Source organism: Corticium candelabrum, chromosome 10 (assembly GCF_963422355.1).
Source record: "Corticium candelabrum chromosome 10, ooCorCand1.1, whole genome shotgun sequence".
Taxonomy (NCBI): domain Eukaryota; kingdom Metazoa; phylum Porifera; class Homoscleromorpha; order Homosclerophorida; family Plakinidae; genus Corticium; species Corticium candelabrum.
The window spans coordinates 3,087,043-3,110,210 of NC_085094.1; the positions used below are offsets into that span (position 1 = coordinate 3,087,043).

Below are 23,168 nucleotides of genomic sequence, written 5' to 3' on the forward strand. Positions count from 1 at the left end.
CACTTTTACAACAGGAGGTGTGTAAGAAGACCCAGGTTTTGGTTGGTACAAGACTTCGGACTTCTTGAGACTTACAGTGAGCCCAAAACGTCGTGGAATGGTTGAAAAGCAATCCATGATGAATTGAATATCCTCTATGGTTTGCGCGACAAGGGCACAATCATCTGCAAAGAGCAGGTCACGTATGAGAACGTCACTGACTTTAGTTTTGCATTGAAGCGACGAAGATTTAAAATGTTCCCATCAGAGCGCGTTTGAAGGTACCTTTATCGCAATTCCTGAAGGCAACGTGTAACATGACAGAGAAAAAGATGTTAAATAACAAAGGTTGCAAGAACGCATCCTTGTTTAAGTTAACGCCATCAGTGACTATAAAGGACTTGGAAGAAGCTCCACTGTCAATGACGCTAGCTGACATATCGTCGTGAAATGATCTTATGACATTGACTAGATTGCACGGACAGCCTAGTTTACCGAGTAGTCTCCATAAGAGATTTCTGTTGACAGAATCAAATGCTTTTGTCAGATCTACAAAAACTATGTAGAGAAGTATTGGGTTTATTCCCAGGAGCAGCACCATCTGCTACGAGCGCGTCCACAGGTTGCGGATTGTGGACTAACCCTTAGATATAAGGGTTAGCTGTGAAATAAGCAGGCCTTGCCTGACGAATAAGCAGTCGCGGACAATCTGGTGGCAGTGTTATCAGAGAGTGATGGGATAACAGGCGGCAGTGTTAGCTCTATAAAATGTCAGATTCTCTATGACTACACTGGGCATGGCGAATGCAGCCGCCATAAATAGGCTGTTGGGTCAGTGGGTCTTTCGGGCATTTCAAATTTCAAATTTTCAATTTTTAATTTAACGTTACAATTTTTAAAAATTTACATTGAATTTTTTAAAAAATCAAAATTTAAAATTTTATTATTTCAAATTTGTAAATTTTTAGGTGCAGTATATTAGAATTGCTTTGTCGACGAGAAAGCGGACGTAGGTGTATATATGAACTGATGGCCGGATTTGAACTAACAGAAATTGAACGCTCATCCGTTCTCTCAAATAATTTGAGTACATCAGAAAATGAAAATTGAAAGAACGAGTAGCAGTGTACGTGGTAGGGAGTCCATTGGACGGCGTAGCGGTGCATTCCAACGCGTACTGATACGCTGATTCAATTATACTAGGCGCGGTTTCTGCTAATCACATCAGCACGTTTCCTGTACCGTGTTTCTGCACCTGTACGTACTCCGCTTCAGACAGTTACTAATATACAGTTACTAATGCCGTTAGTACACGTCTCTACGTAGGTTGGTCCAGCGTACGGAAGAAAGATGATGAAAGGGTATCTTCAAGCAGGAGGACTTAGAGTTAGTGACAAACGCATTGGACGCATTCTAAGACAAGTTGCTCCTGGATATCATGGAAGGAGGCAGCAACTAGCTCATCGGCAAATAAATCCTGTGCCTTACTACGCTCAATATCCTGGACACAAAACTCGGTTTAGTGTGTGTACGTGTGTGCGTCTGTTCTATATGTAGTGTGGGGGCGTCCTTCAACGATACAGGAGGAAACCCCTAATTGATGTCGATACTGATACTAGAGGATCTCTAGCTGCGTGTTGTTGCATTCTTAGCTAAGTAGAGACTCTGTAGAAAGGTTACGATACAGTACAAGAGTAATTCACGCGATCATGCAGTACGTTGCTTGTGTAAAGTTAGTTGGTATTGAATTGGCGACTAGTCTGTCGGTACAGTACGACATACGTAAATGTAGTTTTAGTAGTTGGACGCGGTACCGTCGAGGGGAGGGGCGTGTCAGCAGTACGGTACACGTACGTTCCCTAGGCCCTCCCCTCCTGCCATGAGCACTGCGTGCGTGTCCACCTTTACTATTTGGTCTCGTAATTCACTTGTAGTCAGTGTGGGTTCTGTTCCCACGGCACAGGAGAGACACAGCATGAGGCTGTAGAGGTTCTATCTGCGCTATCGGGTAGTGTTCTATGTGATGTACAAAATCTAGACATGAAGTGCAACTTGCAGTTGGGCCAATCGTACTCCTACATCTACAGTAACGACGCGACCGTACACTTCGAGTTATTAAACATTAGTAACTGTCTGAAGCGGAGTACGTACAGGTGCAGAAACACGGTACAGGAAACGTGCTGATGTGATTAGCAGAAACCGCGCCTAGTATAATTGAATCAGCGTATCAGTACGCGTTGGAATGCACCGCTACGCCGTCCAATGGACTCCCTACCGCGTACACTGCTACTCGTTCTTTCAATTTTCATTTTCTGATGTACTCAAATTATTTGAGAGAACGGATGAGCGTTCAATTTCTGTTAGTTCAAATCCGGCCATCAGTTCATATATACACCTACGTCCGCTTTCTCGTCGACAAAGCAATTTCTAATATACTGCACCTAAAACTTAACAAATTTGAAATAATAAAATTTTAAAAATTGTAACGTTAAATTAAAAATTTTAAATTTTAATACAAAAAAATTGAGAAATTGAATTTCAAAAATTCAAGATTTAAAAATTGAAATTTGAAATTTGAAATGCCCGAAAGGCCCACTGACCCTGTTGCTACAAAGTCTGATTTGATTCAAAGCAATTCAGTACAGTATCTGTAAGCAGCTGTGGTCACTTTGGCTCTAAACAGCAATTTACAAATTTGGGGTTTTAGTTTTCTGGTCATCTTACTGCGTCCATACATGTTGTTTGGCATGCTGTAGTCTTACACCTGTCAACATATAGCACGTACTGGAGGAGAGAGTGGAATCAGTTCTGCATACGCTCATTTCACTATAATCCATTCTATCGTGCAGGTTCTTTTATGGTGACTTGTTTTGTCTGTGTCTTTATCTATTCTTTTCTTCAAGTTCAACGGCGATGGGCTACGACCCTGCACGTTGGCGGCTCAGGTGTGATGGCCGCTCTGCTGTTGAATTGGAGTAACAGCACAGTTCGTGTCCTACCTGAGCGCCAGAGCAGCCCTATTCAGAGATAGCACTGCTCTCTCCAGTAGGAGAAGGGGAGAGAAAAGGATCCCTAAAGAAAGCTTACTCCGAACAAACCTTGCTGGCTTACCGCGGTCAGCGGGCATTCAATTTTGGGGTCGAAAGAAAAGAAAAAATGAAAGATTGAAGTTGACCATTGCAACATGGAATGTAAGAACATTACGAGATAACAAAAATAATGTCAATCTTGAGCGTCGATCTGCAGTTATCGCTAGATAACTAAAACGGTGCACACACACACACACACACACACACACACACACACACACACACACTAGTCCAACACAATCAGAGAAACACAGCAGTGAATCTTTAGTCTTGATTAGTCTTGATTGCTTGTAAGGAAGAAAGATAACTACTGTAGACTAACCTTTGTAATAATGAAGATCATTAACTTGACTACAGTCTGCTCTATCCGCAGGTTTCTCCACATAGCAATGTTGTATTATTGCTAATAGTTCGGGTGCAAGATTTCCTGGAATCTCAAGTCTTTTTTCGTCTGGAGGTTCACTCGAACTGCTGCTTCTGCTGATGATGCTGAATTCAATCTGCCGCTGTTGCTGCTGCTTGAGGCAGTTGGATAATCAAGGTCAGTAATAGAATGCCAAGGTGTCTTTCCAGTAATTAGAAACAGCAAGATAAGACCATAACTAAACACATCACTCTTGAGACATAATTCTTTCGACTGTGGATGCAATGAGGTTTGGCTGAGCCACAATTCTGGTGCCATCCAACGAGCATGTCCGCCGTAAGTCTTTATGTTATCCTGACTCAGAGGCAGGGATAGACCAAAATCAGCAAGTTTCACTCGATGATGAATCTGACCTTCATCCAGCTAAACAACCACAACACTTTCACAATATAAACTCAAATTAAAAGACCAAGTTTAATTAACCAGTATGTTGTCCGGTTTTAAATCCATATGAGCTATTGGAAATGGCTTGTGTTTGTGCAGGTATAAGAGGCCACTCAAGATCTGCTTTCCAAAGTCCCACACTTCAAAATTAGAAGACTTTCCCTTTCACGATTGATGGAATTGGTAACATATCGTTGTAGTTTGCTTGAGATAAGAGGTAATGACAACCTATGGGGATTACCTCACCATTGGAATCAGTCTAGAATTCATTAGTTTGACCAAATCCTCTGAACTCTGATTGCTTAATTAATTATAACAAGTTAAGTAGTTACTCAAATTAGATGTTTCCCTTTGATTTCCAATGTGTTTGCAACAATAGCCATTCAACTATTCGAACAGTAACCCTTTTGGAAGCTTTCACCAACATCTTACTCTGTAAATATCATAGTAAGTATTTGCTACGTACTTCAGTTCTTTGACCATCCAACCCATTGCTGCCCAAATCATAATACTTTAATCTAATTGACTTTGTGTATACAATCGCAGTGTCCAAACATGCCTCATATATATGACACATACAATATACATAAAACAATAATAATCAACATGATCATGCAAAAAAACAATATATATATAAATTTATTAATATCAACTTCAAATAACTTTTTAATACTGATATATTTAAATTAATGTATTGTGCCACAGTTAAATGATATTGTATTACTTCAGTAGTCGACCCTCAGCGATTGACTCCTCTAATTTGACGTCATCATTCAGAAGTTTGATGGCAACCTTGCTCCCTGTGTAAGACCCTTGATACATTTTTGAGAAATGCCACTTGTCTTCAACTTTATCCATCGAGCTCAATAACCTCCGACTGAGAAACTATAAAAGACAGTTGATATCAATAAAAAAATTTTAGTTATTTAATGTTTTGTACGAAGACTGAATTTTTGTACCTGCGCGATTTTCCAAACGTTTAGTATGTCTACCAGCTGCTCTGCTTTCGCCTCCAACGAGGAAATCATTGGGACGTGGTCCGGTGGTGAGTTGTCGCTTGTTTTTAGCTTGCCTAGTTGCTCTTTGATTTGTGACGCATTTTCAACTGCTCTCTTGATGTCACTGAGAGTCATTGGCACTGAAAGCTCTGTAGGTCGTCACGTACGATTGAGCTCATGATTAATTGCCTTGCTTAGCCAGACCGTTTGAAGGTGCGCGGTATGTGTGATTGCCCGGTTGTTGGTTAGGTAATTATTGAAAGTAGCAAATTTCTAATTATCTATTTGTGAGTTCATATTTGCTAAAAAAGAAAATGTGTTACTGCAATGTGATAATTGCAATGGTTTAATTAAATTACACAATTAAATTAAATAAGCATTTAGACTGTTGTGATTGTGATAAAATAATATCTAGTTAATTCAGTTAATGGTAGTCTAACTATTGTATTGCTCTTCATGTAGATGTTTTTTGCTATAGTTTGAGTTTGTTCGCTGCTGATTTTGGTTATCTAAGATAGTAAGTATGGACCAGTCCTTTAGTTTGGAGATGTCAACCATTTTGATGTGACTACACATTTATATCTACTGTAGTTGCCTAGCAAATCTGTGTTTTGTTAATATTTTTAAAATTGTAATATATTATTGTTATTAATGTGTAATTGTGTAAGATAGCAGCAAGAGTTGATTCGCAGCACACATATAAATAGCCCTATTAATTAATATGACGACAAAATGCATGCTCGCCTACGTAATTATTATCGGTATCGCGTAGCGAAAAGGGGAGGGGCTGCGTTAGAAAACGCGAGGCCAGTAGACGCCGTTTTGTAAGTTGAGTACATTTGTTTACCAGCTAGTTTTACGAATTACGTGAGTTCTATTTTATTTCGCTGTTTACCATCGAGTCAATTTTTCTGTTTGCTCAGTACCTTATCATGGCCAGGAGTATAGCGGCATTAGCAGAGGAACAAGAAAACGACGTCAATAATGACGCCAGTCCGTGGCCTCCTAGAGACCACGAAGTGTTTGCAATACTACTAGAAAAGATGAGACCCCTGCGCATACTAGACAAGCTGTACAACGAGGGATTGATCACGAGAGACGAGTGGATAGAATTGAAAGCTCTCCACACTGATAGAGAGAAGATTGAAAAACTTCTTGGTGCCATACTACCAAGAAAAACGCTACCACGAGACGTATTTTGCAGGCTGTGTACCATACTGGAGGGCACGGCTGGTCAGGAAGAGGTGGCCAACATACTGCTTGGATACGCCAACATGTCCTGTCCCTGTCCATCACCCCGACAGATTAAGTCAGTGAAAGTATATATTCATCGTACAGACGAGAATCTTGCACGTCAAGTACAAAATCATGTTGTCCCGGTGTTTGGCCGAATGCTTGGAATTTTGAAGAAAAACGTAAATGTCTTTCCATTTGATCAAGCACCTAGGCAACCAGCTGTAACAAGCAATACCAGCTTATCTCTCGTACTTACAAAGAGTTTGACTGTAGAAGTATGGTTGAAAGGTGTCCAAGAATGGGAGTTCAGGGAACATTCAATAGTGAGGGAACTCTTTATTGATATAATCGCTAGAAAGTTTCAAATACCGCGCTCTACTGTGAAGCTAGACGTTTCTTACATAGAGAGTGTGTGTATCAGCCTTTGCCTTCCACTGCAGAATGCTGGGTTACAGTTGTTAGGGATGTACTGTGATCGCTGTGAGCAAATCAAACTTATTTGGGAATTTGAGAAGAAACTACCACAATTGACTCAAGTTGATATTTATATTGGAGGACTTCCAGTCTGGTCTTTACCTTTGTCTTCGTCACTTGATGGTGATCTAGACTTGCGGGTGAGACTCAGTTTCACATGGCGGTGTGTGTGTGTGTGTGTGTGTGTGTGTGTGTGTGTGTGTGTGTGTGTGTGTGTGTGTGTGTGTGTGTGTGTGTGTGTGTTAATGAGCTTGTTTTGGTTTTACGTAGGGACAGTTGGCAAAGCTGGTCAGGTTTAATTGTGTGTTACCCAGTCTGCTGATGGATCAGATGTACCACAGTGGGGTCATTACAGTCAGTCAGTATCTTGAATACAACAGTTGTGAAGAGAGCAGAAGTGAATCAAAAAAAGCAATTGATTTTATACATAGATGTGACAAACGGTGTCTTGAATCTCTTTGTAAGATCATTCGAACAAGTGAGAGTCACCGCCTTGCAGATGAGATATTAAGCTTGTCCTCTACGAGCGAGGAAGCATCGGTGTCGTCTTTTCAGGAATCACTTAGCAGTCCACGAGAGTTCAGTTTACCTTTCTCTGGTTTCTACCAACACTCTGTTCAAATTTACATTGATGAACAGTGTCAAAGTGTTGTTAGAGTGTACCGTAAAAACTTGTTGGATTTGTTTGAAGTAAAGTTTGGTATTCAAAAAGAGCAGTGGAAAGTGGATAGAAATATGAGCTCTTTAATACAGAGCGGTCAAGGCGTGCACGGAAGCGAAACTACAATAGTTTTGGTTTGTCAGAGTTACAAAAGAATCGCAATTGAAATGGAACACTCTTCCTATGACAACACGTCTGCGCAAGTCAAAGCAAAAGCTTTAAAAATGGTGTTGAGTACAACGCTAGATACGTCTTCTGACTCTGTGAAGATATGCGATGCTTTCGAGGGGTCCACAACGTGGATATCTATTTCATTACCTCTTGAATTTGTTTTTAAGTTGATGACCAGTGTCCTTGATGTCTTTCAGTCAAAGGCATTAGACAGAAACCTGTCGCTCTTTCTTCCAAAATCAACATCTGCCCGCATGCACGTTGGAGGGCTGCCATCCTTGTCACTGCGTCCTATCCGTCATCTAGGTGGTGACTGGTCTAATACCGGGGCAGCCATCGCCATACCCGGATGTGTGAGGCACATGCTTGTGTGCAGATCATCAGGTGCATGTCTCGTCAATATTGAATCTAATGAAGTGGAGGAAGCGGTGGGAGACAATTTGGATGTTCTAAGGGATTGTACGGCTCTGGTCAGTGTTGGAGACAAGATGTACGCATTTGCAAGTAGATTATACGAAGTGACGTACAAACCTCTCTATTCCTCATTTCAATGCATACAACTAGGAGACGAAGATTGGAGTGGGACACGCGCCGCTTGTCGATATGAAAACGCTATTCTTGCTGTTCGGACAAGAAAACTGATATTTGGTTTACTACCCCGCAATGATTTTTATTACGTTGATGTCAATACGAGAGCATCCCAGGTTTTACCAGCACTCAAACAACCTTGGCGTCGAGCCAGAGCTCTTGTCAATATAGTAGACAACAGAGGTAAAGAACACATAATTGCTATATGTGGTTCCTTGTGGAAGATGGACATCAAGGTGCAAAGCGGGGTCGTCACGGACATCTCTAGTACGAAACCCACAGTTCGCATTGCATCAGCTATGCCACGACCGGTATTAAACTCATCACTTGTAGATTCTTTTCTATCTGTGGTTGAAGCTGGCGTCAATCTGTTTAACGTTTTTCCTGGTCTTGCATGGCAAGGTACACGATCAGCAGCTGTTCACAAAAATATGCTTTATGTTGCGACTGGCAAGGATTATTTACCAGGAAACGCAGACGGTCTTTTCCGAGTCGATCCGTTTTCTGGGAAATATTCGACGGTCTATAGACGCTGGCACACTATTCGGACGGTTGTGGATGTGAACAGATATCTAGTGATATTTACCACTAATAAACTCTATGTAGTAGATGTAGACTAACGTCTTTTTACTTGTGTGAATGTGATTGTTGTTAATTTGCCCAAGTACTAGTGTTACGTTTTGTTTAAATTAATTAGAAAGCAGTACTCTAAAAATTTTAAAGGAGAGCTATCACCAAAATCAAAAATCTCTCAGATGATAGCTATCACTTCATAACACAACCCCTAGCAACCGTTTACTGCAGACTTCTACCATAACAGAGAAATAAAGCATTAAAATGTCATGTGTGGGCGTGGTTGGTACCCGTATGTTTCTTCCAGCGAAATCATTGCTGGTTAGCCAGGAAGACCGATACCTGTGCACTTTTCAAGGTAAGGATTGTGAGACATATCGTAGCAAACTGTGATTTATTGACTAAAGCAAACTGGGAACCCAAACTTAACGTGATGTGTTTCTTTTCTATTGTTTGTCTAGTACACTTGTGAAACTTAGTTAGGGTAGTTCTGGTTCCTTTGCTTGGCGGTACGCCTGTTTTGAACTGAAAATGACTGCGATTTCTCAGTCGCTTAGTCTCTGCTTTGGAAGTTTGTCATGTGGATGAGACGCTACACATGCGGTATGCCTGGGGCACTGGCACTCTTCCAATTAGTCGGCACCCCACTCAGCACTGTTTTCATAGTTGTGGTCATGGCAAAGAGTGCAGGTTCTTCATTTGAGCAGATATTGTCATACTTATACCAACCTGAGGTAGACTCAGACGAGCTTGAAACTCTGAGTGGAGAAGATGATAGTGCATTAGAGGCCGAACATCTAGAGGAACCGAATCAGGGCCGTCTTGGCAACACCGACTGGTGTTCATGTGGACATTGCAATGGAATGAGTGCCGTCAAGGAGGGCCTTTGTTGTCAAGAGATGATTGATTTGAGACATAAACTAGAGCAGGAGCAACAGACACTGGATTGTATCACTGAGAATTCAGCCTTCTACAGGGTTGTCTTGGAGCATGAAGTTCTTAGTGCAGCCTTAGTGGCAAACATAGATAGGTTGAGAGAACCCTTGGAGGAACCTTTGCCTACTTCGTATGATTAATTTTATGAACAAGGCTGCACATTTACTGACTGCATTTGGGTTTTTGCAGGGTACTGCGCTTGGCTGCTTACCGGCAGTTACATGCTGGGCCATTTTACATGCTGGGTGCATGACCATTTAAGTCGAGCTGTGAGGAAGGTTATATCAGCTTGTGTGGTTTCCTTGATTCCAAGAACATTTCCAGACATTTCCAGAGCCCTCAGGCGTGTACATGCACTGGCTATGAGGAAGCTGATGGTGCATTGCCATTTTGAGTTTTGCATGCAATGTGTGTTTACCTAGAGATTGCAATGATGGTTGTACGTTTCTTCTGTAAATTTTATTTACTGCCTGCCTATAGGTGATTGCACGTGCCCCTTTAGAGGATGCTTTGACAATGTAGAGATTGGTATCATTAGGTAAATGACTTGTAGTATACTAGTCAACTAAGTTTGACGTGTCATGCTTGTCTTATGCTGCTTGAATACTTGACTTTTATCTGGTTTTTCTACTCTTGCAATATTATCAGGAAGTTCCACATCTGCTTTGCTTGACTTTCTTACTTTGAGTGGTTCGTTTTCTGATCGTCTAAGGCTTACTGCATCTTACATCAAATCATGGATATAAACTATATTGTTTTTTCTCATATATTGGTTTAACAACCCATTCTTTCTTAGATTTGGGATGCACCAGTTTGAATCGTTGCTCTCCTTTCTTATTAGTAGCCAGCATTCTTTGGAGGTTCATGTTTTGGTCCAGTGCTGCCAGCTGCAGTCTTGCTGCCATGCCCTTGTAACTGAAATGTTCTCGTTTTTAGCAATATTTTGTCAGCATAACATGATATGCTTCTAGGTTCCCTGTATGGCAAAACAGGGTTAGGTGGCCAATGTCATTCAGCAGTTTCTTATCTAGCACAGCTTCCTTCAATGCCTGATGTGCTTGTGACCCTCCTTTAACCATTGTTTCCTTCGTCTTTCTGTAGCACTGAGAACAGGATGTGCACATTGATGGAATTTGTAGTTTCCTGTCCAGCATGGATATTTGCAGTGTGATGTATGATGGGGGTCCACTTCTCACGCAACAAGCTTACATCTTGGTTGCATGTGGCTGCACTCCACCATAGATGGTTTGTCACTGAGTGAATTCACTTAAATAGAGAACTACATGATTTCTTTGCAGCCTTTTTGCCAACTTTTTTGCAATGTTTTTTTGCCATGTGCCATACATCATACTGATGTTGGATGTTGGGATGCTTTGTTTTCATAAAGTTTTTTTTATTTGTGGATGTCTGTCGGTAGCCAAGATGTTGATGTGGAGTCCATTGTCACTAATTTTTGCAAGCATCTTTGGAGACCAGCCTTTTCTATTGCATGTGAACTTGGAACTTCAGAGCATTGAACAAGTTGGAAATTAATAACAACTCCTGATTTCTCTTCCATGACTGTGTATGAACCATACTTGGCAGAAAAGCCGGGGTTATCACAACGTCCGTCTCCAGACACTCTCAGAGAATTTCCTTCCATCACTGCAAATACTGTTTCTTGATGAATTCTCCAAAGCCTCGGCAACAACGGAGAATAAAAAGGCATCTTGAATTCGATAAAACTCAGAACGTGATAAAATTTGCAAGTTGAGGAGTTCAGAAAGATAACAAATTTTTTCATAAAACTGCCAGAAAATAATATTGACGCTGACATAAGAAGATTGCCAGAAGCCATGCCTCTTATACCTGTTTGTGAAACCCATTTGAAGGTGTGGTCTAGCTGCGCAACACTCAGTAATGACGGAAAGGCAGCTGCCAACAACAAACTTGCGTGTGTTCAAAATTGCCTTGCAACATGTAGGACAACGTCGAATTACCTGATCAAGGCAGCTTTCAAAAACAAAAATCTTTTTTTCATGGGTGGTTGAGTGGTTGCTACTTGATGTGTCCAGTGAGGCAGCAGTTGATTCATCATTTGTTACTTCCTCTTCCTCAAGTGATGGATGATATTCAGACATAAGAAAGATGACTTGGATTACAGAGATGTCTTCAAATGAAGACATGGTAGCAGCAGCAGCACCAGCAGCACCAATGGGATTGGACTCTCTTATGGAATAATTGAGTTCACCTACTGACTCGCAGATGTCATCATAGTCATATTGTGTCCAAGCATCTGCAGTTTGAGGGACAGCTTGGATGGCAATGTGGAATGTGGTAGAAAGTGATCAGCATGTAGATGTATAACTGGCCTCTGATGGAACTTCTATGTGGGAATGATGGTTGTCATGTTCAATTAAGCTGGTGTTTGTACTACAATTCCCAATAGAATCAGTTGGTTTGGTTTGTTGTTGATCTGTCATTGTCTGTTTAGATGTCTGACAGATCAGGAATGTTGTTAATAGGAAAGGTGGTACTTGTAGCAATAAGAGTTGTTTATCTCTAATTGTGTCCCAGCTCTCCGGTAGCATTTTGTTGAGTGTCTCTTGCTTAGATTCAGAGGCAGAGCATATCGCCTAGCTTTCTATAAGTGCCTTTCAAGTGTGAAGACCAAGAATCACGTGGGAAATGGTCTGAACATACGCGAGAAGTCTTCTTGATATCAGTCTCACCTAGGCCAAGTCTACTTTGCCATTTCCTTGAAAGATTCCTGTTTCCAACAGGAAATCTGTAAAGAGAGGGAACCTCCCGCTTGGTTTTTCGTAAACTATGCACTTCAATACCATAACAACTACACCTCAACTACTAGCAGCTCTTTGTTTATGTTGTATACGCCCACACATGCTGTATACGCCCACACATGCCCGCTAGTAAAATTGTCAGTACATGTACAGTGGGAGTGAGTATGATTGCTGTACATCGTTGAATAGAGGAGATCTATCTATGATCTAGATAAAGCATCGTTGTTAGGTTAGTAAATTAGCGTACCTAGAGTACCACGCAAGTGGCGACTGTGTTGGTACAACACGGAGCCTCAAAAGGAGCCTCTTTTAAAGTTAGTTCATAGATCATGTCTCGCTGCATTTTGGGTGCATTAGGAACACTTGGCACAGTTAAACCTAAAGTATTTACTTCCAAACGAGGACACAGAGACCGAATACGCGTAATACGGGGAATCATCTGAACAACTTGTGGCCCATTCTCTGCTTCTGTAGATGGCTGGACCGTAAGCTTTATGCAGAAAGATATTGGGCCTTGTATCTTTCTTTCAGCAAGTTTTAGTATTTGGTGAGAGTTCTCCTATAATTTATACAAATGACAAACCATTACTACCTGAATGAATGGCAATCTCATTGCAATCAATGTAGAAATATAATACTGACTAGCCCTCACCCGCCCTAAGGCGTTAGGAATTGCGCTAACACCAAAGATAGCAGCTACCTATAAGCAATCGAAGAAAACCTAATAATTTACTTTCGCCAGTCGTCCAATATTTAGCAAGTACAGCAGCCCCCATCTCACAATCTCACTGTAGGGCAGGTCCACGTGTTACTCTAGAGACAAAATCTACACACATGCGCACTGTAACAAGATATCTTGACATCACTAGAGTGACGTCATACTAGTAGTTGTATTCTACCAGTTCGTAAGCCGGACACAGTTGTTGGCGCGTAGTCTTGTTCAGTTGTGTTACAGTAGCCTCGTACCAGACCCTCTCGCGCGTCGTGCCCGGTTCCCGTATAACACGAAAACGCTGGAGAGGGTCTGGGTTCATACCGCCTACCGTTTATGCTGTTAGATGATCATCTTAGCTCGTATGTCACAAAGCCTCGGGCTACTAACACGATTAGTGTAAGTGCTATTCTCATGTGTCACACAGAAAGTCTCTTGGACGTGGACGCGTTTCTCCTGCGATCGCCAATATATCTCTTACGTTGAACAACCTGCAGGATGTTTTCAGAAGACGTACAAGACACGGTAAGCTGGGAGGTGGGAACCCTTTGGGTAGGCTGTTTCGTAATGGTAGAATCTTTTTATTAGTACCAGAGTGGTAGGTCTCAGACATAGCATAGGGTACTTGATCCGCACAGCTGTGCGCAGACTCTTCACAAAGCGCGGAATGGCTTCTGAAAGCGCGAATTTTGAACTCGGTCTGAAATCTGTTCTTTCCGACGTATTTGGACACCATAGTTTTCGTGAAGGTCAGCTTGAGGCCTCCAAGGCGATTCTTTCGAACAAGGATGTGTTTGTTCGACTGAAGACTTCGGGCGGCAAATCTTTGTGCTACCTACTGCCTGCCCTTCTCTTGAACGGAGTGTGTGTGATCATTAGCCCGCTGATATCATTGATGCATGATCAGGTAGGTGTAGTTGCTTGAAGCAGCCAGTTTGCTTTAGTTATTAGCCTCCTGATGATTCAAGGTCGCCAAACTGGTAAGAAAGGGAGTGTCTGTCACACGAATTGAGTCCTTGTCAGACGAGAAACTGTTGAAAGACATTTCTTCCAGCAAGTACAAACTAAGTGAGTAGTATTGGACAATCTTTTGGTCAGGCAATGGTGGGTAACAGTGGTTTGTCTAGTTTATACGTCTCCAGAAGCGATCACATCAAGTTTTTGGCGAAACGCATTGTCTAGGCAATTGAAGACAGCAATCTCCTTCATTGCTATTGATGAAGTACATCTGATCGAAGAGTGGGGGTCTACATTTAGACCTTCTTACAAGGAACTAAGTTTTATTCGTTCTTGCCTGCCTACTGTCCCTATTATGGCTCTCTCAGCAACAGCTCCACTTTTCCTTATTACTTCTGTAACCCAACATCTGAATATGCCTGACTATGTTCTAGTATCTGGATCTCTAAATCGTCCAAACTTATATTTTTCTTTGGATTCATCCACCTCTATTTCGTCAGTCTTCCACTTGTTAGCTTCTATGTTGTCCTCTGTAAAGTATTCTAAAGATATTCCAAAAACTCTTATATTTTGCAGATCAAAGGATGTTTTGTATAAAGTGTATATTCATCTTGTGTACAGCTGCAGTAGTATAACCAGGGGTACAGTAGGACAATACCATGCCACAATGACACTTGAGGGGCGATCTCAACACTATGGAGAATTCAAGTGTGGCAAGCAGCGAGTCATGGTAGCTACTAGTGCGTTTGGCCTTGGCGTGGACATTGATGACATCAGTGAAGTTATTCTATTCGGTTTGCCAGACAGTGGATCTGAGCTTGTGCAGCTTGCTGGACGTGGAGGGAGAGATCCACTAAGGTTGTGCCTTGTTCGGTTTGTGGCACACTCTCAGGACCGTAGGCTGTTAGTGTGCAACAACGAAATTGTGACTCTTGCCTCAAATAAGGTCTGTTTGAGAAGAGTTCTTGTTTACAAGATTTTGCAGTCAGATGAGCCATTACCTGATAGTGATTTGTGCTGTTCCTTCTGCAATGCATCTGATGAGCGACCTCATATTTTTCAGCCAGAGGTGGATTGCACCTTACCACTTCCTCCTATTCCATGCAGATCTGCACCGTTGAGATCACGTCGTGTTGTTGCTGGTCAGAGAGGTGCTTTGAGGAAAGCACTACTTGAACTTAGAAGGACGGCAGGTGGCACAAGATACAGAATGAGAGGACTAGATGGGGTCTTATCCATGTTAGTGATTGATAAACTAGTAAAACAATGTAATAAGATTCGATCAGAAAATGATGTTAGGTCACTAGGAGTTGTAAGGGACTTCAGTTTAGCAGTTTTTAAGTTAATTGAGTTTCACATTCCTTGCACTATAGCCAATATTAGTAGTGATGGTACAAGGAGCACTTCAGCTTGTAGACATGTTTTAGGAGAGATTACAAATCACTAGTAACTCACTTTAGGCTATGTTTCTCAATACAAGTAGTTACGATATTATGTACATGTGTCTATTTCTGTCATAGCTGTATGTCATCAAGAAAATCAATTTCTTCATGGTCTTCAGTGGACTGATTGTCCTCAATTCTCAGGTCTGTCTTACTTAGGAACTTTGCAATCCATTGCTTGGATAAGGCAACTTCATATCCTTTTTTCTCTGGTGTTGTGAAATGTCTGTTAGATGGCAACTTTCTTTTGGGAATCCGACAAGTGACTTGACTGGCCAATAGATTGGATGTCATCATTTGGATGTCTTTGTCAGCACTTGTACTTGTATGCCTTGTACCTACATGAGGAGCATGAACTTCCTGATCGCATAACAGAGCAGCATCATGTAATAGCTGAGATGCTAAGCTTATTACTCTTAAATGATGGAGGGTGATACTGCCACCAGAAGATCGTAAAGCTGTTTTGATGACAAGATTGTGGTGTTCTACTGCCATGTCTATTGCTTTCCCATGACCAGGTATGCCCAGAGAATTAACAGCTCTGTTGTGAGTTACTATGTAAGCAAGCCTCTTGGAAAAGTCAGCCTTCAGATTGGCTAAGAGATTTGCTGCTTCATTGCTGTAGTTGCTTCTCTTTGTTGCGAGGAAGTACAGTAACCACATTCGCCAATGTTGGATAACTCTTGGGCCATCTTCGTACTTGATGGCTTCCCTCAAATCTTCATAAAGGAGGGCCATGCGCAGAAAAGAACGATGGAAATTATACAGGTTGTCTGCATCATGGTCATCTTCATCTGTTCCTATAACTAGCACGTCATTGGCGAATCTCTCTGCTGTTTCGTTTAGCCATGCGTTCGTTATAATGGTTGCATCTTGTACAATTAAATCTGAGGTAGCAGATATATTGAGAAAGGTGATGAGGGATGCAGTCAGATGTGCTTCTAATGCATGTTTGAGGAACTCATCGGATTGTTGAAATTTTTTTGCAGCAGCGGTGACTCCACTTCGGTTGATCAGTTTGCTGAGATGAGCCAATGAGCCAGGAAAATCATGTGACTCCCAAAATATGAGGAAGATGACTTTTAGGCACTCCCATGCGAAGTGGAAATCACCAGGATTCTCTTTCGCCCATAGGAGGCGTGCTGAAGGAATATCTGCTACCCTTCTACGCCGAGCTGCACGAATTGCCCTGCAAGTCGCTTGGTCACCGACAACACATTGTTGAACAGTGTCATCTATCACCAGCATTTTTTGAAATTCTTCAAGAATAGTAACATTATTGTCAGTGTAACTTTCATCTATGTCTATCACTGCAATAGGGTGGATAATAGATTTTGTTGTTGGGTGGTCATGGTTGTCATATTGATGTCTTGCTTTAAGGTGATTGCAGCATTTGAACCTGTGTATGAGTACCTTCTGAACTCTTGTCTGAGCAGATTCGTGAAATGTTTTGTCGTCATCATCATTCGGTAGAATGTCTTCCACAGCTAAATCTCCTCGAGTGCATTGTGGTAATTCTGTTGTGTTGTAATCAGGTGGGGGAAGTCTGGCTACTTTGACAGCCAAACGGCTCGTGAAGTTCCATGCCTCTGTATGTCTGGCATGTCTCTCATGGGTGACACGTTTCTCAATATTTATGTTGCCATAGGCAACGATCCAGTCTCCATGTTGAAGCTCTCTGTTCTGCTCTATTGCCTTTGCAGCGTTTTCCACATACCTAAACGTTTGACTATATGACAAGCAGACACCCATATGGTTAAGAGTAGTACAGTAGAGCCTCGCTAATCCGAACCTCGTTAATCCGAACCCTCGCTAATCCGAATGTCCCTAACTGCTTGACCTCGAGTTTCCAGAGAGCATTTAGAATTCCGAGGCCTTGTGCAAACGTCCTTTGATATCCGGGAAATAACAAACATCTGATCATATCCGGGTACACGTTCTCATGTCGTCAGACAAAGATATAACAAAGAAGACAAAACGGGCTCACAAGACTCTAACAATAGAGCAGAAGGTAGCAATACTGGATGAACTGGGAAGTGCCTCCTATTCTGTGCTGTGTGAACGATATGGAATCGGTCGAAGCACCATTAGCGATATCAAGAGGAAAGGGTCTGAACTGAGGCAATACGAAAGGAAGCTAACCGAAATGGGAACGAGTCGACTTGCCAAAACAATGAAGCTTTCTACTTACGAGGAGCTGGAGAGGGCTGTTTTCATGTGGTTTCGGCAGACGCGCGAGAAAGGCATTCCTGTATCAGGCCCACTACTACAAGCAAAGGCCTTGCAGCTTCACGAGAAATTAAAGGAGTCTTCTCAAGAAGAGGATTTCGGCAACTTTGTTGCCTCGTCTGGTTGGCTTTGGAGATTTTGTAAGCGTCATTGCATTAGACAGCTGGCCTTACAAGGAGAAAAGCTGTCTGCCGATAAACCAGCTGCTGATCAGTTTGTGTTACGTTTCCAAGCTTTTGTCAAGGATAGTGATTACAGCACTGAACAAATATTCAACTGTGACGAGTCAGGTTTGTACCATAAGCTGCTGCCTCAGAAAACGCTTGCTGGTCACTTTGAGAGGTCTGCTGATGGGCGCAAGACTCAAAAGGACCGTGTTACCATCAGTGCCTGCTCAAACGCGTCTGGTAGCATAAAACTACCCTTGGTCTTGATAGGTAAATCCAAGAATCCTCGTTGTTTCAAAAACGTCAATCGTGATCACTTGCCAGTGAGTTACTACAACCAGTCTAATGCTTGGGTGAACACAGGAATATTTTCTGACTGGTTCCATCATAAGTTTGTTCCTGTAGTGCAGGAAACGTTAAGGGAAAAGGGTTTGGATGATAAAGCTGTCCTTCTGCTTGACAACTGTTCTGCTCATCCGAATGAAGAAGACCTGATATCAGCAGATGGCAAAGTGATCGCAAAGTTCCTTCCACCGAATGTCACTTCGTTAATTCAACCCATGGATCAAGGTGTGCTAGTATCCATTAAACGCCGATACAGGAAAAAGATGCTTCAAGATCTTATTCTTCAAAATGATAGAGGTGTGTCAATCATTGACTTTGTTTGTGGAATCAACATGATGGAAATTTCTGATAAAGTTTCCGCTAGTTGGGATGAAATTACACCTAGAACAATTCGATTGTCTTGGAGAAAGATTCTACCCATTTATCCTGACGAAGGCAGTCAGGAACCTGCTGGCATCACAGAATCAGGAGAGTCATTTGAAGAGCCTTCTTCTAATTTGACCCCTCTCTTCTCTGCTTTGGGTTATGAAATGACTTCAACAGAAATTGAGGAGTGGTTAATGGTAGACAATTTGGATCCTGGTTACACTCATTTGGATGATGATGAAATTGTCACTGAAGTCTTGGCTCACGGTCGTGATGAAGAGACTGCTGCAGATGAAGATGAAATGCAAAGTTCTGATCATGATTCAAGCACAAACCAGTCTGGCATCTCTCATGGCAGTGCATTTCAAATGCTCTCTGATTGTTTGACATGGTTTCGGGAACAGACAGAAGCAACTCAATACAGCTTGAGTGTTCTTCGGAGCCTACGTGACCTTGCAGCTAAAAAGAGACTAAGCACTCTTGAACAGGCGCGGGTGACGGACTACTTTGAGAAATGAGTTGCTTTTGCTTGTTGTTGGGTTACCTACTTAGTTAGTTGCGTTGCAAGAATTCTTGTCCCTGCGTAGGCATGTAATTGTTGACATATGTGCGCAAACGGTCTGGATTGTCAAGGCTATGTCTGGGTCTCCAAGGCTTCGTATTTTGATAATCCGAACAAATTCAGTAATCCGAACAGGTAAGAACGGAGTCTGGTACAGAGCTATTCGGATTAGCGAGGCTCTACTGTAATGACTTGTTTACTAGTTGCCCTGGCAACCAACATCAAACTAACTAGAAGCTGAAAACCTTTGACCTTGTTACTTGCCTTCTTCGCTAGTAAGCAGACTGCTGCCAAGCTGTAGATATCTTTTGGTCCTGTAGTGGTGTCAGTTTGGCCTATCGAGGAAAGCAGTGATGTAATTTTGGGAGCGTGTGTAAGTAATTGGCTGTGTAGATTATGTAAACTAAAGTCTGCAGTCAGTGAAGATGCATCTGCTGCATCAACTGGACCTGTTGACATGATTCCTCCAGCTCTCTGTAGCGCATTCAGCTCTGCGTTAATTTCTGTATCTACTTGATGCCACTGGATAGATTGACTCTGAATAATTGATTGTTGCAGTTCAGCCTCCAAGTCTTGTCCGCGCTTCTTTTCACGTTTGAGCTCAGCTTCTAATTGTGTAATTCGTAGTAGATGGTCAGAGGTCGGTGATGTAATATCCTTTGATGACTCTTGTATGCAAGAACGTTTGGCTGGACTTTCCTCATGATCACTCTTTCTCCGGATACCGCAGTAAACGTATGAGCGGCAGCCGTGAACTCTGCCGCTTTTCCTCTCTACAGTTGATCCAAAGGCAAGACGCACTAGCTTGCCAACATCCACAGAAGACAGCGTTGCCTTTCCGGCGGCCAACAAGCTACAGTTGACGCTGTTCATTACCACTTTCGTTGGAACTCTATCTGATGAGCTTCCCGACTCATATTGTTCTTGTAGCCTAGCACAGTCATAGAGCAGCGCTTAGTGCATGCATAGACTCCAGGCTACTGGTGATCAAATCACATTGGACCTTACAGCTTCAGGTAACGTGAATCGAACTCAGGAGATCGCTCTGTGAATGAATCGGTTTCCATGTCGCATAGACGAACGAAAAACAAACAATGAATGTATGCAATTATGGGATATCACAGATAGCGTAATGCCTAATTTGCTTTGATAGAAAGGTGTATTGTTACAGCATAATGAACTAATAGTATGAAAGTATTGACGTTGGTGACGTGGGGTGACACTTAGATGACGTGGGGTGACACTAGGTGAAGAAAGTAGGCGGTATGAACCCAGACCCTCTCCAGCGTTTTCGTGTTATACGGGAACCGGGCACGACGCGCGAGAGGGTCTGGTACGAGGCTATGTTACAGCTGCTAGTGTTGTAAGCAATAAACTAGCAACACGTCACATGGTGTCAGGACTGGGATATTCAACAACGCCTGTCTAGCCCGAGAAACACACTCAACACGTTTGCCGCCTTTTTTCGTTCGACGACATGGTCACGAGTCCGGAAGCAACTGCAAGACAGCCAGATGCACCAGGCTCAGCACAGCGCGGAGGATATGCTATTCTCGCTCTGACAGCGAAACCGTCTGCCCCACTCAATGTGGAAGATCGCGCGCACCGCGGTGAGAATTGGCGCCGTTTCGAGCGGAACTGGAAGATATACAAGCAAGCCGACAAGATCTCCATCGAAGCACCCAAGGTAAGAGTACGTAGCAGCCTTACTGAACATTATCGGACATGATGCTGTAGACATGTACGATACTTTTGACTAGGAAGACCATCCTGAACACAAAGACAACACTGAGAAAGTGCTTGAGCAATTCTGGAACCGCCTAGTTCCCGAGAGCAATGAGACCTTCGAACTCTACAAGTTCCTTAAGCGGAATCAGGAACCAGAGGAAATGATCAATGCGTACGTAACAGCCGCTATGAAACTCGCTGACTCATGCAATTTTGGCGCGTTGAAGGACAGCCACATCCGGGACCGTCTAGTCCACGGAATCCGTGATGACTTCGTCCGTTTCAAACTGTTAGTGAAGAAGCAGCTCGGTCTAGCGAAGTGCCTGGAAATCCTTCGCTCCAGTCAGATAACTTTTCGACGAGCACAAGAACTTTCAGTTGATGAAGCACACTTCTACACTCAGTCAGGCGTGGACCACCATCCAAGAATAGAAGGCCACCTCCAAAGGAAACCCAAGCAAAAGAGAGCAGCAAATTCTAGCCTCATGCACACAAAGGAGGATACATGGGGAAGACAACTGACTCAAAGGAATTGTGCAGTTACTGTGGGCTGAATCATACCCCACAGAAGTCAGCATGTCCAGCTGCAGATAGGACGTGTCTCAAATGCAACAAATTGGGACATTTTGCAAGAGTTTGCCGATCGAAAGAGACATCCACTACTACAACCAAGAAACCGGTCAAGTATGTAGAAGAACAGGAGGAAGTAGAGTATGTACGATTAAATGTCATCGACAAAGCCAGCACAGCACGCAAAGCATTTACGACGTTCAGAGCTATTGGCACGAATAAAGACATCAAATTTCAGATCGACACTGGTGCATCATGCAGTGTACTGTCATTCAAAGACTATGTTAGAGCCAGTGGAGACAGAAAGGCCAAGAATTGTTGAAGACCAACACTATCCTGGTAATGCACAACAACACACACGTTCGTTCCAAAGAAACAAGCTGGATCACCGTGCAACGAAATGGTCACACGTTTCGAGTTCATTGCCACATAGTGAATGAAAATGTAACACCGTTACTAAGCCTGAAATCAAGCCAGCAGCTAGGTTTGATCAAGATTGTTGATAGTCACACAGTAATCATAGTCACAGGGCAGACCTCAAGCAGCAACGTTCTCAATGACCCAGTACTACGTCAGTGCAAGGACGTGTTCCAAGGTTTAGGATGCCTTGAGGGAGAATACACAATTAAACTGAAGCCAGATGCCAAACCTGTGGTACAACCACCACGCAAAGCACCTGTTGCATTGAGAGAAGCTGTGAAGGAAGAGCTGGCAAGGCTCATCACAGAAGGAGTAATAGCACCTGTGACTGAACCGACAGCCTGGGTCTCTGCCATGGTAGCTGTGAAAAAGAAAAATGGGAAAGTTCGAATATGTATCGATCCCAGAGACTTGATCGAGTCAATAATGAGGGAACACTACCCACTACCTACATTTGAAGAACTGGCAACTAGACTCCCAAAAGCCAGAGTATTTTCAGTCTTTGATGCAAAACCTGGTTTTTGGCAAGTAAAGCTGGGTGAAGCATCAAGCTATGTTACCACGTTCAACTCTCCACATGGTCGTTATCGCTGGAACCGAATGCCTTTTGGTATAACTTCTGCAACCGAAGTGTGGCAGAGGAAAATGAATGAAATAATCGAGAGCCTACCTGGAGTGGAAGTTATTGCGGACGACTTCTTAGTCATTGGATTTGGTGATACAGATGAGGCAGCTATCCAAAACCACGACCAGAATATGAACGGTTTCCTAGAGAGAGCACGTGAACGAAACCTGAAGCTAGCACCTGAAAAATCTCGTTTGCGACTGAAGGAAGTCTCTTTCATTGGCCACGAGGTCACATCAGAAGGTATTGTAGCAGATCCTGACAAGATCAAAGCTATACTGGAAATGCCTACACCAACAGATGTCAGAGCACTTTGACGAGCACTAGGAATGACCAACTACCTCGCCAAATTCCTACCGAAACTGTTGGAAAAATCAAGCATACTCAGAGAATTAGAACGCAATGGCAGCAATTGGCAATGGTTAGACAAACATGAAACAGTGTGGAATGAAATCAAACTGTTAGTAGCCAGTACCTCTGTACGAGCTTTCTACGACACCAAGAAATATGTCACGATACAGTGTGATGCGTCACAGAATGGGTTAGGTGCAACCTACTTCAAGAAGGCAGACCTGTCTCATATGCATCTAGAGCATTGACCAGTGCCGAAAAGAACTATGCTCAAATAGAGAAAGAGTTGCTCGCCATACTGTCTGCTTGTAAACGATTTGATCAATATGTATATGGCAGACAAGTCACAGTTGAATCCGATCACAAACCGTTGGAGTCAATTGCAAAGAAGAGCATGGAAG

General features: G+C 42.6%; 5 protein-coding genes across 5 annotated transcripts; 3 read left to right on the forward strand and 2 right to left on the reverse strand.

The window, feature by feature from the left end:
* Positions 1-3,471: 3,471 nt before the first annotated feature.
* On the reverse strand, positions 3,472-4,368 carry LOC134185197 (calcium-dependent protein kinase 1-like). The gene is made up of 3 exons (XM_062652979.1): positions 4,309-4,368; positions 3,916-4,038; positions 3,472-3,855 (listed from the first exon to the last, which is right to left on the reverse strand). Exons 1-3 carry the CDS (start codon positions 4,366-4,368, stop codon positions 3,472-3,474), a joined length of 567 nt encoding a protein of 188 aa, XP_062508963.1.
* Positions 4,369-13,967: 9,599 nt separating this feature from the next.
* Positions 13,968-15,409, forward strand: LOC134185198 (uncharacterized). The gene is made up of 2 exons (XM_062652980.1): positions 13,968-14,073; positions 14,133-15,409. Exon 2 carries the CDS (start codon positions 14,318-14,320, stop codon positions 15,407-15,409), a length of 1,092 nt encoding a protein of 363 aa, XP_062508964.1. The 5' UTR covers positions 13,968-14,073; positions 14,133-14,317.
* Positions 15,410-15,418: 9 nt separating this feature from the next.
* Positions 15,419-17,156, reverse strand: LOC134185199 (uncharacterized). The gene is made up of 2 exons (XM_062652981.1): positions 15,560-17,156; positions 15,419-15,423 (listed from the first exon to the last, which is right to left on the reverse strand). The coding sequence occupies exons 1-2, from the start codon at positions 17,154-17,156 to the stop codon at positions 15,419-15,421; spliced, it is 1,602 nt and encodes a 533-aa protein (XP_062508965.1).
* Positions 16,664-19,029, forward strand: LOC134185200 (jerky protein homolog-like). The gene is made up of 3 exons (XM_062652982.1): positions 16,664-16,873; positions 16,940-16,995; positions 17,053-19,029. Exon 3 carries the CDS (start codon positions 17,347-17,349, stop codon positions 19,027-19,029), a length of 1,683 nt encoding a protein of 560 aa, XP_062508966.1. The 5' UTR covers positions 16,664-16,873; positions 16,940-16,995; positions 17,053-17,346.
* Positions 19,030-21,713: 2,684 nt separating this feature from the next.
* On the forward strand, positions 21,714-22,733 carry LOC134185201 (uncharacterized protein K02A2.6-like). The gene has a single exon (XM_062652983.1). It carries the CDS (start codon positions 21,714-21,716, stop codon positions 22,731-22,733), a length of 1,020 nt encoding a protein of 339 aa, XP_062508967.1.
* The last annotated feature ends 435 nt before the right edge of the window (positions 22,734-23,168 follow it).

Excerpts from the sequence above, each read along its gene's own strand:
- LOC134185198 (XM_062652980.1), top strand. The coding sequence starts at position 14,318 with ATGGCTCTCTCAGCAACAGCTCCACTTTTCCTTATTACTTCTGTAACC.
- LOC134185201 (XM_062652983.1), top strand. The coding sequence starts at position 21,714 with ATGCACAACAACACACACGTTCGTTCCAAAGAAACAAGCTGGATCACC.
- LOC134185199 (XM_062652981.1), bottom strand. The coding sequence starts at position 17,156 with ATGGGTGTCTGCTTGTCATATAGTCAAACGTTTAGGTATGTGGAAAAC.
- LOC134185197 (XM_062652979.1), bottom strand. The coding sequence starts at position 4,368 with ATGGGTTGGATGGTCAAAGAACTGAAGTACGTAGCAAATACTTACTAT. Across the intron at positions 4,039-4,308 it reads CTTACTATGATATTTACAGA|GGAAAGTCTTCTAATTTTGA; the intron begins GTAAGATGTTGG and ends CAATCGTGAAAG. Across the intron at positions 3,856-3,915 it reads TAAAACCGGACAACATACTG|CTGGATGAAGGTCAGATTCA; the intron begins GTTAATTAAACT and ends GTGGTTGTTTAG.
- LOC134185200 (XM_062652982.1), top strand. The coding sequence starts at position 17,347 with ATGTCGTCAGACAAAGATATAACAAAGAAGACAAAACGGGCTCACAAG.